At 38.1% G+C, this 19,864-nt stretch overlaps 1 protein-coding gene and 1 non-coding gene across 2 annotated transcripts in view; both read right to left on the bottom strand.

Moving 5' to 3' along the window:
- Window positions 1–4,897: 4,897 nt before the first annotated feature.
- LOC132526598 (small nucleolar RNA SNORA3/SNORA45 family) lies at window positions 4,898–5,027 on the bottom strand. The gene has a single exon (XR_009542592.1). It is a non-coding gene; the product is annotated as a small nucleolar RNA SNORA3/SNORA45 family (small nucleolar RNA).
- A 5,565-nt stretch (window positions 5,028–10,592) lies between these two features.
- LOC132526550 (NXPE family member 2-like) overlaps window positions 10,593–19,864 on the bottom strand; it is a 58,145-nt gene continuing 48,873 nt past the window's right edge. The window contains 4 exon segments of the mRNA XM_060160890.1: window positions 10,593–11,128; window positions 11,508–11,715; window positions 13,386–13,455; window positions 18,761–19,494. Coding sequence (XP_060016873.1) covers window positions 10,593–11,128; window positions 11,508–11,715; window positions 13,386–13,455; window positions 18,761–19,494 — 1,548 coding nt within the window.

Here is a 19,864-nt window from a genome sequence, read left to right as displayed (position 1 = left end):
GTTGCTGGAGTCAGCTCCTACCATCTAGTGAGATCTGATGTGTGCCTTTCTTCCCAATTCTGTGCTCAGTAACATCATGCTGGTAGCTTGAAACCAGCCGTGGAGGGGAGTATTTACACCACAGAAACCGGCAGATGCTACAAATCAGGGCTTTTTTGTTCTGATTGCTGGTTGTTGAACATTTACTTGCACACCAGAGGGATTTGGTAAATGGAGGACAGGTATGTGAACTAGGTCAGAAATGACTCTCCATTGGTTTCATGGTAGATCCAGGGAGAGTCCAATTAAGAGGAGGGCCAGCCAGGAAGTTACCAGGTACACCAGTCTAAAAGGACTCTAAGCCAAAGGTCAGCAAATTTTTCGGTAAAGGGCCAGATGGTAACTATCTTAGGTTTTGTGGGTCATATATTCTTCTTTGTTTTATTTTTACAAACCTAAAAAGGCAAACACCATACTTAGCCCCTGTCCCCCAGGCTGTATAAATACAGGCTGCAGGCTGGGTTTGGCTGGCAGCCATCAATTTGCTGATTCCTAAACTAGCAGCAGATATGCAAAAAGGCAGAACCTATTTATTTATTTCCATTCTCCTTATTGAAAGTGCTCTTTGCAGGTGGAAGGAATACTTTCACCAACTGCTTAAAGTATGGAACACCACCTACCTCCTCCCTAAGTGTATAACCTAGTGACAATGACCTGATACCAAACAGCCTTCTGAGTAGGGCAGATCTTTTCAATCACAGAACTCTCATTTGGCTTAGTGAGATTTGCAGCTTGGGGGTCAGAGCTGAAATGCTTAAGACTATAGACGCAGCACTGACCATTCCCTGCTTGGCCACCAGGAAGCCCTCAGCTTGCATCTCAATATATGCTGACCAAATCCTTGAAAAGTGCCACTTACTTATTTCTCTGCCCAGGTTGTACTTTGCAGGAAGGACATATTGTGTAATATATCCGAGACCCAGATAATGAAGACAGAGATGAATAGAAGAGACAAGAAACATATACCCACCTATATTTCAGAGCATTTTTATTTCATCCCTCATCACCCCTCCCCTATTCCTAGGGTAACTTTTATGTAGGAAATGGAGTGACCTTCCTTGAGCACCAGAATTCCTTTTTTCATGAAGTGCAGTAGAAGAGGAGGCATAGACAACTAGTTTTATTGGATCCAGAGCAGGTGGGGGTGGAGACAAACTGCCTGGTGATCAGGCCCCACTAAAGCTGCTTTTCCTTGTCCTACCTGCTGATAAAACTTCCACAAGGATTATGAATTACCTCTTTGGGGGGCTGCTTCCCACAGTATCCTGTGGTGAGGACTCAGCCATGTGATAGGTTTAGATGAGAACCGAGGAGGGATACAGACAGGGCAAATGGATAAGTTAAGTTGCTTGACCTCAGGGAATAGAGTGGAGAGAGAATACTTTAGGGTGTGATTCCTAAATTAATCCCATTGCCAGATGCCAAGATGGGTATGTTACAGTGACTATTTAAAAATAGAGACTTCTGAGCATCACCCAGGAAAAGCCTTATTTGGTTAGTCAGAATTAAGTCTGTCAATCAATGTCTTTTATAAGCTTCCCAGATAGTTGTGGTACCCAAGCTCTTGGAGGAGGTGACTTTGAAAATACCCTTGTAGGAGAAAGCACTAATTCTCAGAGTGTGGCTTGTGGTAGTTTAGCAAGAGGTCAGGAGGTGTTTGAGTAGTTCTCAAAGAAAAACACTTAGATATTTTCTTTACTTATATTTCATAGATTTGAAATGAAATGCATTTTATCCTACCCCTCTTTAGGCTAGTTTGAGGTTGATTGCTATCACCCGTTTAAAAAAATGTCTTGTCTAATAGAGAGGACTAAAGCCATGAAAGACTTGATATAATTATCAGGCAAAATTATGATTTTCCCCAAATTTCTCCATATTCTTAATAAAAATCTCTTACTCAAAGTTGGTGCATGAGTCATAAGGTCTGTTTGGTCACTTAATTTTGACTAATATTCAGTTAACATGGCGCAGTTTGGGATTCGTAAACATATTTTTATATCATTTCAGAGTACTTTTGTTTATGTTAAATTTATATTTTATTGGTTTCTATTATATAATTTTAGATTCTCACTACACAAATAAATAACTCAAAGGTTTAAGAGTGGATTACTGAAATTAAATGTAGTGGAAAAATTAGTGACAAATACTTCAACTCAAAATAATTTTAGACATAAAGTGAAGAGCTTCTTTCCAAATATCTGTGAATGTGGTGATTTTATGCAATTAAGTAAAAAAGAAAGTACAAAAAAATACAACCACAAATCTCTGATAATTAAATTTTACAGAATCAGTAATCTATTTGCCCCGTGGGTATTATTTTTTATTTGTATTATTTTTTATGAGACTTCATCAAATACATCTGCAGTGGACAGGAATAAAGACGCAGATGTAGAGACTGGACTTGAGGACACGGGGAAGGGGAAAGGAGAAGCTGGGAGGAAGTGAGAGAGTGGCATGGACATATATACACTACCAAACATAAAATAGATAGCTAGTGGGAAGCAGCCACATAGCACAGGGAGATCAACTCCGTGCTTTGTGTCTACCTAGAGGGGTGGGATAGGGAGGGTGGGAGGGAGATGCAAGAGGGAGGAGATATGGGGATATATGTTTATGTATAGCTGGTTCACTTTATTATACAACAGAAACTAACACACCATTGTAAAGCAATTACACTCCAATAAAGATGTTAAAAAAATACATCTGCAGTAAAAGAAAAATATGTTGTGTTTATATTCTTTCCTTCACTTCTAGCAATAGAAGTGTGGGCATATGGTCTAGGCTTGATAATCAAAATCATTTATAGCCTGGGCCACTGTCATTGGGTCCAACATGGACATGTGACCTAAACAGGACAACCAGAGTCTTCTCTATGTTTTTTATCTATATATAGACACTAGAAGAGGGTTCTATTCCTCTGGGATCCCAAGTCACAAGGATCATGCAACTTTTCAGCTATCACATGTAAACATCCTGCCTGAAAATGAAACCGCCAGAGAAACACAGAGCCAAGAGGTGGTAAGGGAAAGGAAGAGTCCTAACAATGCTCTTTAAGCATCTGGAGGCAACATTCCTCAATTTTTCTGCCTTTTCTGTACTTTTTAGTTATGAGTCAATACGTTCCTTCCCACCCTCCTTAGGCTACTTTGAGGTGGATTTCTATCACCTATAAAAAAAAAAAGCTCCTGTCTAACACAGAGGACTAAAGCCATTAAAGATTTTATATGATCGCCAGAGAAAGCACAGTCACCTCTCTGCTAAAGCAATCAGCTTTTTTCCAGAATAGGAACAAAATATTGCCTTCCAGTACAAACTTGATGAATTTTATCAATGAAGTCAAAGGAAAGATTAGAATTACTAAGGTATCATTCAGCATTGAACTCCTGATAATGAAAAAAGGTACATGTCAAACCACTGATGAGAAGTTTATAAAGCCAATCACAAGTTAACGACAAATATGGTTAGTGCTAAATCAAATGGAACTGTTGGCAAAATTCCTTTGTCAAATGATACTGTTGTGCAAACACAATATCAATAGCATATAATGTGAATTGAAAGGTGTATACTGGAACACATTTTGCTTTACAGTAAGTTGAAGTGATTGATATGTAGGGTATGATAAGCTCTTGGCATCTGTGCAGCATTTCTAAGAGGCTGAAGCACTTGATGATTTTTTGCTTCTTGTTGTCATTGAAAACGTGCTGTAGAGGAAGAATTTTCATATAAGTTATTTTGTGAGCTGTGGTGTAGAATGGAAAAGGGCATTGGGATTACTCCTACTAAGACAGCAGCTATGTGTGCAGCAAGACTTTACCTGAAGCCAATTCACATGCTGCTTTACTAACAGAACAGTTTTCTTTTTTAACAATATGCCTCCTAATGTTGACTTATTATGAAAGAAAATTAAGAATTCAAGTCACCAACAGCTACTGAGCAACTGAGACTATTTCATTTTAACATGTTAAGCAAAGAAATGAACTGCTCTGGATCTCAACATTGATGTTTATTTGCTATGAAAGGGAAAGAACATACGTCACATAAAAAACACATAACATTAAATTTACCACCTTAACCATTTTTAAATGTTCAGTTCAGTAGCATTAAGTATATTCACATTGTTGTGTAACAGGTCTCTAGAACTTCTGTCTTGCAACACCAGAACTCTACACCCACTAAATACTGGTTCCCTCTCCTCCCACCTTGGTAACCACATTTGTACTTTCTGTTTCTATGATTTTGATTACTTTAGATACTTCATATGCGTGGAATCATACACTATGTGTCCTTTTGTGACTGGCTTATTTTACTTAGCATAATTTCCTTGAGGTTCATCCATGTTGTAGCATGTGACAGGATTTCTTTTTTTTCTTAAGACTTCCATTATGTTCCATTGCATGTATATATCTCATTATTCATTTATTTGTTGGTGCGCATTTGGATTGTTTCCACATCTTGGCTATTGTGAATAATGCTGCAATGAACATGAGAGTGCACATATCTCTTTCAGATTGTGATTTCAGTCCTTCTGGTTATACCCAGAAACAGGATCAGTGGGTCATATGGTAAATCTATTTTTAATTTTTTGAGTAACCTCCATACTGTTTTCCACAATAACTGCACCATTTTACATTCCCACTAACAGTGCACAAGAGTTCCAACTTCTCTCTGCATCCTCACCAACACTTGTTTTGATAGTGGCCATTCTGATAGGTGTGAAGTGATGTCTCATTTTGGTTTTGATTTGCATTTCCCTAATGATCACTGATGTTGAGCACCTTTTCATATGCTTATTGGACATTTGTATATCTTCTTTGGAGAAATATCTATTCGATTCCTTTGCCCATGTTTTTTCTCTGATACATGTCACTAACCTGGTGACTGACTATGCCATGAGGGCCACAGCCAGTGAATAAGGTCAGCAGCTACTCTTTGAGGACTCTAGCACACTAAGACAATGGCTGATACCCAAGCATGACTCTAGCCTCGATCCTTTGCCCGCTTTATAATCAGGGTTTTTTTTTTTTTTTTTGAGTTATAGCTATTCCTTATATATTGTGGATATTAACCTTTGTCAGATGTGTGATTTACAATTATTTTCTCCCATTCTTTAGACTATCTTTTCATGCATTGTTTCCTTTGGCATGCATAAGTTTTTAAGTTCGTGGTATAGTCCCATTTGTCTGTTTATTTTGTTATTTGTGCTTTTGGTGTCATATCAAAGAAATCATTGCCAAATCTAAAGTCCTAAAGATTTCCCCTATGTTTTCTTCTAGAAGTTTAATAGTTTAGGTCTTTAATCAATTTTGAGTTAATTTTTGTATGCAGTGTAAGGTAAGGGTCCAACTTCATTGTGTTGTATGTGGACATCCAGTTTCCACAACACCCTTGGTGTTCTTTCCCTACTGTTTAGGCTCGGCACCCTTGGTAAAAATCATTTGGCCATATATGCAAGGGATTATTTCTATACTCTCTATCCTGTTCCATTGGCTTATATATCTATCTTTATGCCAGTACCACACCACCTTAATTATTACTGCTTTGTAGTATCATTTTGAAATCAGGAAGTCTGAGTCTTCCAACTTTTTTTTTTTGCAAGATTGTTTTGGCTATTCAGGGTCCCTTGAGATTCCATATGAATTTTAGAAATTTTTTTCTATCTCCACAAAAAAATACCATTGGAATTTTGATAAGTATTGCATTGAGTCTGTAGATTGCATTGGGAAGTATGAACATTTTGATATTAAGCCTTCCAATCCACAAGTATGCGATGCCTTTCCATTTATCTGTAACCTCTTTGATTTTTTTTTAACAATGTTTTGTATTTTTTAGTGTACAAGTCTTTCACCTCCTTGATTAAGTTTGTTCCAAAATATTTAATTCCTTTTTGAGTCTATAGTAAATAGGACTGTTTTTTTTTTTTGGAGGGGTTCGCGGGCCTCTCACTGTTGTGGCCTCTCCCGTGGTGGAACACAGGCTCCAGACGTGCAGGCTCTGCAGCCGTGGCTCACGAGCCTAGCAGCTCTGTGGCATGCAGGATCTTCCCAGACCGGGGCACGAACCTGCATCCCCAGCATCAGCAGGCGGACCCTCAATCACTGCGCACCAGGGAAGCCTGCAACTGATTTTTGAGTGTTGATTTTTGTATACTACAACTTTGCTGAATTTGTTTATTAGTTCTAACAGGTATTTTTGTAGAATCTTTAGGATTTTCTATATACAAGATCATGTCATCTGGAAATGGAGATAATTTTGTTTCTTCTTTCCCAATTTTTATGCCTTTTATTTCTTTTTCTTATCTAATTACTCTGACTAGAATGTCCTGTACTATGTTGAATCTTTGCCTTTTTCCTGATTCTAGAGGAAAAGCTTTCAGTCTTTCCATGTTGAATATGATGTTAGCTGTGGGCTTTTCAAATATGGCTTTTATTATGTTGAAGTAGTTTCCTTCTATTCCTAGTTTGTTTAATGTTTTTATCATGAACTGGTGTTGAATTATGTCAAATATTTTTTCTGCACTGATTGAGACAATCAAGTTTTTATCAATGTGGTACATTACACTGATTGATTTTTGTATGTTGAACTATCCTTGTTTCCAGATATAAATGATGTATGATCATAATGTATGATTCTTTTAATATGCTGTTGAATTCGGTTTGCTACTATTGTGTTTAGGATTTTTGTATTACTGTTCATCAGGGATATTGATCTGTAGTGGTTTCTGTTGTTGTTGTTGTTGTTGTGTCTTTGTCTGGTTTTGGTATCTGGTAATGTTGGCTTCATTGAACACTCAGAGGGAATGTTCCCTCCTCTTTTATTCTTTGCAACAATTTGAGAAGGATTCGTATTATTTCTTCTTTAAATCTTTGGTAGAATTCTCCAGTTAAGCCATCTTGTCCTGGGCTTCTCTTTGTTGAGAAGTTTTTGATTACTGCTTTAAAGAACTGTTTGTATTCAGCGTAGTTACAGGTCTGTTCAGATTTATTATTTCTTCATGCTTCAGTCTTGGTAGGTTGTATGTTTCTAGGGATTTATTTATTTCTTCAAGGTTGTCCAACTTGTTGGTTGATGATTGTTCATAGCAGTCTCATAATCTTTTTTATTTCTGTAACATCAGTTGTCATGTCCTCTCTTTCCTTTCTAACTTCATTTGATTTTTTCTTAGTTAGTCTAGCTAAGCACTTGTCAAATTTTTGATATTTTCAAAAAAAAATCAACTCTTGCTTTTGTTGATTTTTCTCTATTGTTTTCTTCTTTCATTTATCTCTGCTCTAGCCTTTATGATTTTCTTTCTTCTACGCATTTTGGGTTTAGTTTGTTGATTTGAGAACTTTCTTCTTTTTTTAGTGTAAGTATTTACCACAATAAACTTCTCTCGTAGCACTGCTTTCACTGTATCACATAAGTTTTGACATATAGTGGTTTTTATTTCACTTGCTTCCAAATATTTTCTAAATCCCCTTGTGATTTCTTCTTTGATCCAGTAATTGTTTAAGAGTCCATTGTTTAAACTACAATGACATACCATCTCACACCGGTCAGAATGGCCATCATCAAAAAATCTACAAACAATAAATGCTTGAGAGGATGTGGAGAAAAGGGAATCCTCTTGCACTCTTGGTGGGAATGTAAATTGATATACCCACTATGGAGAACAGTATGGAGGTTCCTTAAAAACCTAAAAATAGAACTACCATATGACCCAGCCAGCCCACTACTGAGCATATACCCTGAGAAAACCATAATTTTAAAAGAGTCATATACCACAATGTTCACTGCAGCTCTATTTACAATAGCCAGGACATGGGAGCAACCTAAGTGTCCATCAACAGATGAATGGATAAAGAAGATGTGGCACATATATACAATATATATACAATGGAATATTACTCAGCCATAAAAAGGAATGAAACTGAGTTATTTGTAGTGAGGTGGATGGACTTAGAGACTGTCATACAGAGTGAAGTAAGTCAGAAAGAGAAAAACAAATACCATATGCTAACATATATATATATATGGAATCTAAAAAGTGAAAGAAAGAAAGAAAGAAAGAAAGAAAGAAAGAAAGAAAGAAAGAAAGAAAGAAAGAAAGAAAGAAAGAAAGAAAATGGTCAGAAAACCTAGGGGCAAGACAGGAATAAAGATGCAGACCTACAAGAGAATGGACTTGAGGATACGGGGAAGGGAAAGGGTAAGCTGGGACAAAGTGAGAGAGTGGCATGGACATATATACACTATCAAACGTAAAATAGATAGCTAGTGGGAAGCAGCTGCATAGCACAGGGAGATCAGCTCAGTGCTTTGTGACCACCTAGAGTGGTGGGATAGGGAGAGTGGGAGGGAGGGAGATGCAAGAGGGAAGAGATATGGGGACATATGTATATGTATAACTGATTCACTTTGTTATAAAGCAGAAACTGACACACCATTGTAAAGCAATTATACTCTAATAAAGATGTTAAAAAAAAGAGTCCACTGTTTAATTTCCATGTATTTGTGAATTTTCCTGTTTTCCTTTTGTTATTGATTTCTAGTTTCATTCCTTATACATACATGGGCTTTTGAAAGAGACTTGATAATACCAGTAAAGAATATCTTTACATTTCAAATGGCTTGCTCAAGTCTTGTAAATACACAAGCAACATAGTCAATATCTGTAATAATCTGAAGCTATCACTTCAAGGCCAAAGAATTATGAACTATATAGGTACCAGGATTTCTTTAAAAGACTGAACCAGAAGAAAATGGCTTAAAAGTCAAGAGTTTGACACTTAGCAACATTTAATAATTTTTTTACTCACCGTAAAAAACTACAATATATCATTGGCCTTATTATTAAAAACACATTCAAATACTACAACAAAACGTTAAAAAATAATCTCCAGAAACAAATGTAAGTAAATATTGTGCTGTCAGTACAGTGCCACTAGCCACATGTGGCTACTGAACATGAAATGTGATCAGTGCAACCAAGGAAATGATTTTTAATTTAATTTAATTTAAATTTAAACAGCCACATGTGACTAATGGCTATAATATTGTACAGTTCAGCTTTAGAACAAGTGAAGTAATAGACCCTCATTTTTCGATGCTGATTTATCACATTTAAATTAGAGCATTCAATTTTTTGAGGAGAGAGATGGGGTAGAAACATGCTGTGGAATGACACAGACACACTTCATTGCAATCAGAGAAGAGTAATGGTAACAAAACTGGAAACTCTATCAACTCAGAACTAGGTTAAACGAACTTAAGGTAACTTTGGTGGGACAATGATAAGTCATATAAGCATTTAAGAGTGCAATGATTGGAAGAACGATTAGGTTTATTTTGAAAGTTTCCTATGCGAAGAATTAGAACCAAAAGAAAAGATTTCTAATGTGTGTTTCCTTATTTAGAGGAGCCTCGCCCTAAGCTGTATGGATTGACCTTTATACTGATGTTACAGTACTATAATTTCACTTCCTCTCCCTAAGAAACACAGTCCAAACAAAGAAATCACCCTGGAGTAACAATATTTCCACTCATGTGACCTCAAGTATATTAATAGAAATGGAGGATACTTTTATTCTGAGAGGACAGTTTAGAGACAAAGCTTATAAAGTCATTTGAGGTCCTCTGGAGAGGATCTCATCTCATACTTTTAGGATCAGCAAGAACCAGGGTTGTAGGGTCTGTACATTGACATAATACTAGTTGGTTTGTCTCAATGAGTTTGTGGGTTTGGACTGTGATCTCTGATTCTTACTGAAATCTAGAGAAAAACTGTTTACCAAATTTCAAATAATTATCTTAAGCACAAAGACTGTTATTATGATTTCACTAAGTTTTCTCCTACATTTCACATTTTCTGTAAACTTGAATCATTTACACTGCTCCTTTCCAGGCCTTACATTTCTTAAAATCAAACTATGAATGATGATGTTTTGCTGTTCTGTCATCATACTCATTACTGGAAACAATCTTTCAAATTTTGTTTCCTCTTCATAGTAACATTATTCGCAATATCCAAAAGATGGAAACAACCCAAGTGTCCATCAACAGATGAATGGATAAACAAAATGTGATATACACATAATGCAATGGAATATTATTCAGCTTTAAAAAAGGAAGGGAATTCTAACATATGCTACAACATGGGTGAACCTTAAAGACATTATACTAAGTGGAATAAGCCAGTACAAAGGACAAATACTATACAATTCCACTTATATGAGCTACCTGGAATGGTTTAATTCATAAAGACAGAAAGTAGAATGGTGGTTGCCTGGGGGGAGGGGAATTATTGTTCAATGGATACGAAGTTTCTGTTTGGGATGATGAAAAATTCTGGGGATAGATCAAGATGGTGGTTGCACAATATTGTGAATGCCATTAATGCCACTGAATTGTACACTTAAAATGGTTTAAATGGTAATTTTTATGTTACATATATTTTAACAATAATTATTTTTATTTTGTTTCCTCCTACCTTGGATTTCATTAAACCACCCTTGCAGTATAAGTGAGGTCATCTATAGAGAATGGCTGGTACTGGCTTTTTTTGTATTTTTCCTCTAGCAAATGTAGTTTAAGAACATGTTAATCTGATTTCCAATCACATAATCAGGTGGATGAACATTATCAGTGTTATATGCAATAGTCATGTCCCAGGCATCAATAATACCCACATTGAGATCCACAAAAACATCCCTCATGATAAGATTCTGAATAGAACCATGAAAGTCACTAAACATCTCTGCATTTTGAGAAATCCCCCTGGTGTTTTCAGTTTTCAGGATCATCTTGGTCTCTGGGCTTCACAAGAATAGATGTTCAATGGCCTTTTGAACATTGATGGCCCTACGGATCAAGATTTTGATGGGGAGGGGTCTGAAGTGCTGACCGAGAGTGATGACAATGGCTGTGTCATTGTCTCCTGCTACCCGGTCAATTTCCCATGGGATATAATTTTCATCCTTCGCTGAGAACAGATTTTTGGTAATAAATGGATGACCATGCTTTTTCCACCGAATCAAAATATGTCTTTCAGCATCAAGAAGCACATGTGTTTTAAAGATCCCAGCTCCATGACGATCAAAACATTTTAAGGCTGATGGGAAAAAAAAATCAATAAATCTTTTAGCAAAAGGAAAATAATGATATAATTTTTAAATGCACGTATTTGTAAAATTCTAGCCAAGATCACTTCTAACTCTAAGAGCACTGCTGCCTGTGGGAGGAAGGGAACTTTAACAGATGCATTCAAATCTTAACAAAATTTTGAACTTATTATCAGCATAGAGAAAGAGGAAGAAAATGTTAATATTTGTGAATGAAGAAAATAAAATTTAACTTTTTATTAAAAGCCCAAATCCAAATATTTGGCAAATTTTGAAAAATAATAAACGTCAGAAAAGGGAAGCAAAGAATTCTATAAAAATAACCTCTGAAGGCAACTATAGTTTCAAAGTAAAAATAAAATACATACTTTTTAACCACTTTTGGTAAGTAGTGAATCCACTGACGCAGTGTTGAATCTCCCATGAGGTAAATAAGTTTTCTCTTCAAGCAGTCATTTATATTTTTTGTTTCATTTAACTCGATCTGTTTGCAAAATGCTGCAATCCACCTTCTTTTCACAGTATAACCGCTGGGAAAAGGAGTCTTCCTGCCAAGCTGACAGTTTGTTTCTATGTTCTCACTCTCTGGCAATAAAAACTCCCACAGTCAGCAACTTTTATTATCACAAATGATTTCAGAAACACTTTCCTCATTTTCTTCCTCTTTTTCCCCTTTTCCCTCCACCCTTCTCTGTCTCTGCCATCCTCTCTTCCCAAATATTTATTTAATAAGTTCATGTTAAGTGATGAGTTAAAATTTCTCACTTTTGAATAATCCCAATAATGAATGGTATTTCCTAGACTGGGGTTAAATTTTTTTCTTTGTGCATTTGCAATGTTTCCCAGGGCTTCATCTTGTCCCTAATGTCACTCAGTTGTGAGACAGCTAGCCAAACTCAGGGGGAAATGTGTGGTGGCAAAAGAGCAGGACTCGGTAGCCCAGCTGAATATCATACCCATGACACTGGCCAGGGGGGACTGGACATCTTCTCCTCCTCAAACTCCTTATCCATGGAGAAAGCTTGAACACCTTTACAAAATGACTATTACATGTTGTTTATTTTGTATGTATCAGAACCATGTTTTCTAGTTAGTAGAAAAACTCCTTCGATGTTTCTTTCTTGTGCCCAGAACTGAACTTAATATTCTGTGTGGTCTGATTAGTGCAGAAAAAGAGAAACATTATCTGCTTATTCTGAATATTCCACTTTGAAGTGGCCTAAGCTGAATTCACTGACTCATATCAAGCTTTCCATCCATGTGTGGCTCAGGCCATTTTTTATTTTGCCACTTAAAAAACACATCTTTTTGTCATCTACCTACATTGTTCAGATTTGGGGTATATGTTTAGGGACTTAAGTTTATCCATATTGAATTATATCAGGTTTATAAATGGCTCCTAAAATAAGTCTGGCACTGTCTTATAAGAAACTGTCTGACTTTACTAGAAATTACTGTCCAGGCAAGAGAGAAACCACAGGGGTGTTAAGAGGACTCAAGTGGCTTCAAGGGTCAAAGAACTTTCTTTGGTGTAAATGTTGGGTATGGACAATGGTTGCCATGGCAGAGAAGGGATCTGTCTTTCCCATAGACTGTGAGCTTTAGGTCTGGGTTCCTGATCCATTTATATCTCCACAGGATTTAGCAAAGTTCTTTGCCTATAGTAGGTCCTCAATAAACATGTGCTAAATATATGAGAAAAGGGCAATGGATAAATGCATACCCCATTGACTGTTAAAACAGAAGTAATTTGCTTTTCTGAAGTTGACTTTACTTTCAGGATAGCAGAAACATCACTTTGATAAGTGAGATAGCTTTGTATTGACCACTGAAGTTTATGTGATAAAATTTAAAATATTCACAGGAATTGCTAGTTCATAGAACTTTAACTGAGATGGTTTGGCTGAAAGAGAGATTTTCTAGCTCTGTAGTTCATTTGAGACATTTTCACCAGTATCCAATTATTGGCTTTTCAGGAACAAATCCCAAATTGAAATACAAGTACAAATAACCTGTACATTTTGAGAGAAGGCAGCTGAAATGAAGGGTTACCTAGCCTTTTATATCTGACTCAAGATGAAAATTGGTTTAAATTGATATGAAAATATTTCCAAGAATAAAACCCCTTCTGCAAAACCCAAGATGATTAATATTATTTATTCCAGGAAATGAAAGATTGAAATGGTTAATGTTCAAGAAATATCTCTTAAAGTAAGAATGTCCTTTAAATGGATAAATTATGAACACAATAGACTTGTTACATGGCAAGACCTCGATGGAGGTAAAGTCCTTCATTATTTCAAGCCCCATGTTGGAACTTCAAGAAATGGGAAAGTAAAATAGCCTGATAGCTGTCCAGACGTTAAAGTAAGAATGAATCATGGGGGACTTAGAGGGATCAAACCACTCTCAACTCTCTACAAATACTTTTTTCTTTATTTTGATATATTTTAGATATTTTGCAGGAAATAGACGGGCCAAGATTCTATAAAACTGTTCTCCTACTGATGGAGATCCAGAGAGTCACTCACCTTCTTTGTGCAATTAATCAAATATATATCTCTTTGATTTTACCTTCCAAATGATTTTCTACCACAAGCCACCCTTTCCACATTTACCACTCGTAGTAATTCAGTCCTTCATGGACATTTTCCTAGGCAGGTACTTGTCTAACTCGACCGTGCATCAAAATCATCTAGAGTGCTTGTTACGACTCAGATTTCTGGGTTTCATCTTCAGAGCTTCTGATTCAATAGTTCTGGGCACTTGAAGAGATCTCTGTACTTCCATGGTCATAGCAGCATTATTCGCAATAGCCATGATATGGGAACAACCTAAGTGTCTATCAATGGATAAATGGGTAGAGAAAAATATGGTTTATGTGTACAATAGCCTTAAGAAAGAAAGTTCTGCCATTTGCAACAATATGGATGACCTTGGAGGACATTTTGCTAAATGAAATAAGCCAGATATAGAAAAACAAATACTGCATGCTCTCACTTTTATGTGGAATTTACAAAATCTGAACTCAGAGAGTAGAAACGGAGAGTAGAATGGTGGTTGCCAAGAGTTGAGGGTTGGGGAAGTGGGGAGATGTTGGTTAAAGGGTACAAACTTTCAGTTAGAAGATGACCAAGTTCTGGGCATCTAACATACAGCATGGTGGGTATAGTTAATAATAATGTATTGTATACTTGAAATCTGCTAAGAAAGTAGATATTAAGAGTTCTCACCACACACACAAAAACGCAAATTATGTGAGGTGATGGATATGTTAATCAGCTTGATTTTAGTAATTGTTCTACAACGTATATGTGTATCAAAACAGCATGCTGTACACGCTCAATATATACAATTTTTATTTATCAATCATACCTCAATAAAGCTAGAAAAAATTAGTTCTGGGGCGGGGTCCACAAATTTGGGTTTCCAACAAACTCTCAAGTGATGCTGAGGCTGCTGATACAAGGACATTACTTTGAGAACTATGTCCTAGATTGTTATAATATTGTCTTTCTGCCCCTTTGGGTTATCCCACCTAAATACATCCTCTGTGCTGCCTGTTTTATTCCCCTACACCAAATCTTTCCATGACTTTCCATCATCAACCTGCAGGATAAGGACCAAGGTCCTCAACTGGCATAACACTTCCTACGAGTATCTACTTCTCCAGCCTCTCCTCCCTGCACTCTCCTTCACAAATCCCCCCAGGAGTCTATTTTCTGTTCTCTGTTATCTCCTTGAGAGCTCACTGTGCCAGGGCCTTGAAATATTATAGTGAATAAGTAGGTCAAATTTTATTCACTATAATATTTCAAGGCCCTGGCACAGTGAGTTTCACCTCAAGGTATAGGTCTTACCAATTAAGATGGTCACTTTACTGATCAATCAAATTCATTTCATCAGAATGAAATCCATCTGGGGGAAAGAAGGACTTCCAGGCCCAGAGCCACAGAGATCTCCAGGAGGGACAAAGGACACATTTTCAAAAATTGAGAGGGATTGCTGGAATCACAGGAAAGGATTTTTTTAGGTCAAGTGAAAAATATTTTCTTTATCAAGGGCATCTGAGGGCTGGAGAGCAGAGAGGCTGGGGTATCTGGACAGTGATGGCTGCATAGAGCGATGGAGTCATGAGAGACTGTGCTATAGCCTACCGACTTTGGAATAGGGGATAGAGGTATTCCAGTTCTGACTCTGCCACTTACTAGACGCTACCTACTCTGGCCAACCATAGTCGCTCCAGAGTATCTTACTGAGGCGCCTATCAGACCTCTATTTGGCACAAATTAAAATTTGTCTCAGTGGAAAACTTGAACTTTAAAACTTGAAACACTGATTCTTCTACATCCGTTCCAGGTAAGGTTGAAGTTGACAAAAGAGACCAATAGCCAGCTACCTCGTAAATTTTGTTACCAAAGCCAAACTTTGATGGGACCTTAAAATTAGGATTAAAAATATGTACTCATGGGGCTTCCCTGGTGGCACAGTGGTTGAGAGTCCGCCCGCCGTTGCAGGGGTCACAGGTTCGTGCCCTGGTCCGGGAAGATCACACATGCTGCGGAGCGGCTGGGCCCGTGAGCCATGGCCGCTGAGCCTGCGCATCTGGAGCCTGTGCTCTGCAACAGGAGAGGCCACAAGAGTGAGAGGCCCGCGTACCGCAAAAACACAAAAAAAACCCCTAAAAAAATAATAAAAAATATGTACTCATCGTATGAAGGCATTCATTTCAATGTGTCTTGTCTTAGTATTGAGTGTGCTTGTGTATCACATTTCAGAAGGGGTCCATAGTATTAGAAACATAACAGAAACGGAAAGAATTGTCAACAACTTGTTGCCTGTGTGATATGTTCTCATGTGATGCCCCTTGTTTATTTTCCCATCATGATTTTCAATAAAACTCTTAAATTAAGAAGAAAAAAGACTTTTTTAACTTTGAAGAAGTGAGTATCTGAGGAGGTAGCATCTGATTCTGCAGCTAGGGTTGGGAGAGAGAACCCTGGTAGGAAAGTGTATTTACTTTGTGACAAATGAAAGAGAAACAGGCTTAGTCCCTGGACTTGTGGGAAAGAAAGATGCCACAGAACCTGGCGTGGGCCTAAGAAGGGGCACGAGAGCTTAGTGATAGTTCTTGGATCCAGAATCACCAGAAGCCAACTGTTCCTTGTGTGGGCACTAAATCACCTTTGAGAAGACTGAGATATCTACTTCCATGCATTGGGGGTGGGGGGCGGGCAGGGGGGATGGAGGCGGGGGAGAATAGATGGTTTGAATAGAGCAGGGGATCCAGGAAGTAAATGTGTCTTTGGGGAAGTAAAATGGGGTCAGGCAGATTATTGTCATGAACATAGCTCACTTGAGAAGCATGATTAGACCCAAAATACAGATCTGCAGATCTGCCAGACCAGGGACTTGGCATTTCCTGAGAGCAGCCAGGAGAGTGTGCAAGGAGAGCTCCTCCAACCCAAGCTGCAAGGAGGACCATCGCAAGAGGGAGCAGATGTGGCCAGCAAGGAATATGGAATCAGCACAGGTAGTCTCTGCCCATAGAGTTAAGACATGGTTCTCAGACCTTCAAGACAGGGAGGTCTCTGTCTTTGCAATTATTTAGGCCTTTATGTCTCCATGATTATGTCTCCTTTAGTTTTCAGTAAAATATTTATTTGAAAAAGTCCAGCCTCTTTTGGCTGAGCCATAGGATAAATGGATTTTTTCACAGCTTGACCAAGAAAACAAAAAGAAGTAAAGGTGACCTAGGAGTGGAAAGGAAATCCTGTAGCCAGGTAAGGTCTCTTGTATCCTACCCCCTCCCCTTGTGTCATCATAATGTTTGAATTGCATTTGAACTTGAATTTCCAGGATATTGTGATATCCAACTTGCTCTTCTCGAAAACCAAGACCTTTCTACAGCAGCATTTACCAAACTATGGAATCACAATCCCTGAAAATGATCCATTAAATAGGTGGTCCAGGACTTCCATGGCAGTCTAGTGGTTAGGACTCTGTGCTCCCAATGCAGGGAACACAGGTTTGATCCCTGGTTGGGGAACTAAGATCCTGCATGCCGCGCGGTGCAGCCAATAAATACATAAATAAATAAGTGGTCCACAGTCAAGTAATTCTGGGAAATGTTTTGTGTTCCATCTCACTTGAAGGAATAGAGACTAAAGTTAAGGGATACTCTAAGGCTCTGCCTACTCGCCTGACGTCCTTTCTCCCTCTCTTATTGCATTCCAGCCTCCCTGGTCCTCCTCATGGTTCCTGGAACATTCTAGCATGCCATTGCTTCAGGTTCTATTCCTCTTCCTGAAATAGTGTTCCCCCCATAATTCACAAGGCTCTCTTCTTCACTTCATTCAGGTTACTGTTCAAGTGACCCATCCTCAGATTGGTGCTCAAGACAGGTCTTACCTGACCACGCTTTTAAAATAGCATTCACCATCACATTCAGATCTCTTATTCTGATGACTTTATATTACAAATCTATTTGTTTATTGGTTTGTTGTCTTTCTACCCAACTACAATGTTAAATTCTCAACACCTAGAGCTGTGTCTGGAATATAGAATGTGCTATTTATAAATTGAATGAATGGTGAAAAAATAGTTACAGTTATTGCCTCACAGAGCTTACAATTTAACAGAGGGTATAAAATATATATCTGAAATTTAATAGTGTAATGAGTATTATGATTGGGGAAGAATAGAATGCAGTGGAAGAGTATGAGACTAGCATTTTACCCAAACATAGAGGAAATGATGTTTAGATGAAGGCTTGTGAAATGCCAGAGCTGAGAGACACCACAGTCCGTTTGTGAAATTAAAGGAGTTCAATTTGACTGACAGAGAGCAAGGCAGCAGAAAGGTGAGATAAGGGACTTCAGAGCTAGGTAAGTCCTTGTAAACATATTAAAGGGTTTGGATTTCATCCTTAGAGCAATGGGATCATATTAAGTGTTTTGAGCAAGTAAAAGTAAACATTAGTCTGGGTGTGGAGTGGGTAGGAAGGAAACAAGGCTGTGAGAAAGTAAACATTTCTGGAGATTGTTGTAATAACCTAATTGAGGTAGAATGATAGTTTATACAAGGATAGAGGCAACAGCAATAGAGTGAAATGGCTTGGTTCAGGAGATACTTGGGAGGTACAATTCACAGGATTTGGTGATTCATTTGATGTAAAGGGTGAGGTAGACTAAATAATGATAGCATTTCTTCCCCTTGGGTTTGTTGTTTGTTTTATTTTGTTGTTGTTGTTCTTTTTTTTTTGTTTTTGCATAGCATCCATTAACACTCTATAGGATTGGTATTCCATGGAACACATTATAGAAAATACTGGTCTCCAGAAAATTCCTATCTGGAAGTATTACAAACTCTGGAGAACTATAGACCTACATGAATTGCTTCATTGGTTGTACTCCTTTTAGCAAATAGTTCAGGATGAATAAAACCACAGTTGTAGAGGTGACCTGTATGGGACCCTGTGAATATATTACTATCTGCACTGAATCTCTGATTATAAACTAGTCAACATAAGGGAGCTTGATTAAGAAAAGTTATTAGGCAGTGTTGTTCTGAAACTGAGTCTCCCTCTTTGTATTGATGATTGTGTTTGAAGGCCCATTTACCTGCGGAAAATGATCCATTCTTTCTCTCTAAGATAGGAAATATTTGCATTCCTGGTGGTCACGTGGGTCAGTGCCTCACAGTGAACACGTGGAGGCTTCACGCAGTAGAAGGCTTCCTGGTCGCGATAGTGCAGGTTCTCACACAGTTCAGCACTTGAATTTAAAACCAGGGCGCAATCAGTATTGACATGGGAGGTGCCATTGGCAAACTGGCCTGTGAAGATCACCCTGTCATAGCCTTGGTTCCTTGCCCTCCAGAGAGCCAACACCCCTTCACTGGGGAGGATGAGCAGGACAGACAGAGACACCCGGTCCTCCCAGAACAGGGTGAAGCTGACAAGGTAGGTGCCATTGTTGAAGTCTGTCACCTTTCCCGAAGCGCCTGCCTTCAGGGCTGGGGAGGACATCCTGGCCCTCAGGAAATCCCCGCCATATTCCTTCCTGCGTCCCAAGTGGTCCCTCACCTCCAGCAGGACGTCTAGCTGATCCCCCCTGCAGTATGTGTCTTGAGGGCTGAGGAGGGTGGCTTTACTGTGTGTGGCGCTGGTGGTGGAGCTCACGTGGGAGAAGGGTCTGGGTGGGATCAGCTGGTCTAGCTTCTCCATGATCCCCTTTATTCTCAGCTCAGTCTCTGTTGGTGAAAATTCTGGATCCAGTGGTGCTTCTGGGTAGAAGGACTTTCTGAAGGTGTTCCAATGATTCAGAGAGATAGGGTTTCTCAAGCTGAACAAGAACTGAAGTACTAAGAGAAAAGGGTTATATTATCAGCAAATAATATGGCTTGTTTTTCAACATAAATTATTATGGTTTAGTTTACATACATTTCAGTAGATGCAATCACATATCAAAAATGGATTCTAACCAGTTTTCAGTTTTGGAATCACAGGATTAATTTCCATGAAATGTGACTTCCTGTGCTGCCAGCTGATGATTTCTTCTAGAAGTCATTGGCTTAAAAATTAAATATATAGAATAATTATATACTATTTAATGATTGGATTTTTGTGTTTCCCTTCACCATCTCCCTATCTGGCCTATTTTTCTTTATGCAAATCATATAGCCATATTATAGACAATATGGAAAACAGCATATTTTAAAAAATA

The sequence above is a fragment of the Lagenorhynchus albirostris genome, chromosome 9 (genome assembly GCF_949774975.1).
Source record: "Lagenorhynchus albirostris chromosome 9, mLagAlb1.1, whole genome shotgun sequence".
Classification (NCBI taxonomy): domain Eukaryota; kingdom Metazoa; phylum Chordata; class Mammalia; order Artiodactyla; family Delphinidae; genus Lagenorhynchus; species Lagenorhynchus albirostris.
The sequence above is the reverse complement of the archived record's forward strand: the minus strand, read 5'-3'. Positions and strand labels throughout refer to the sequence as shown.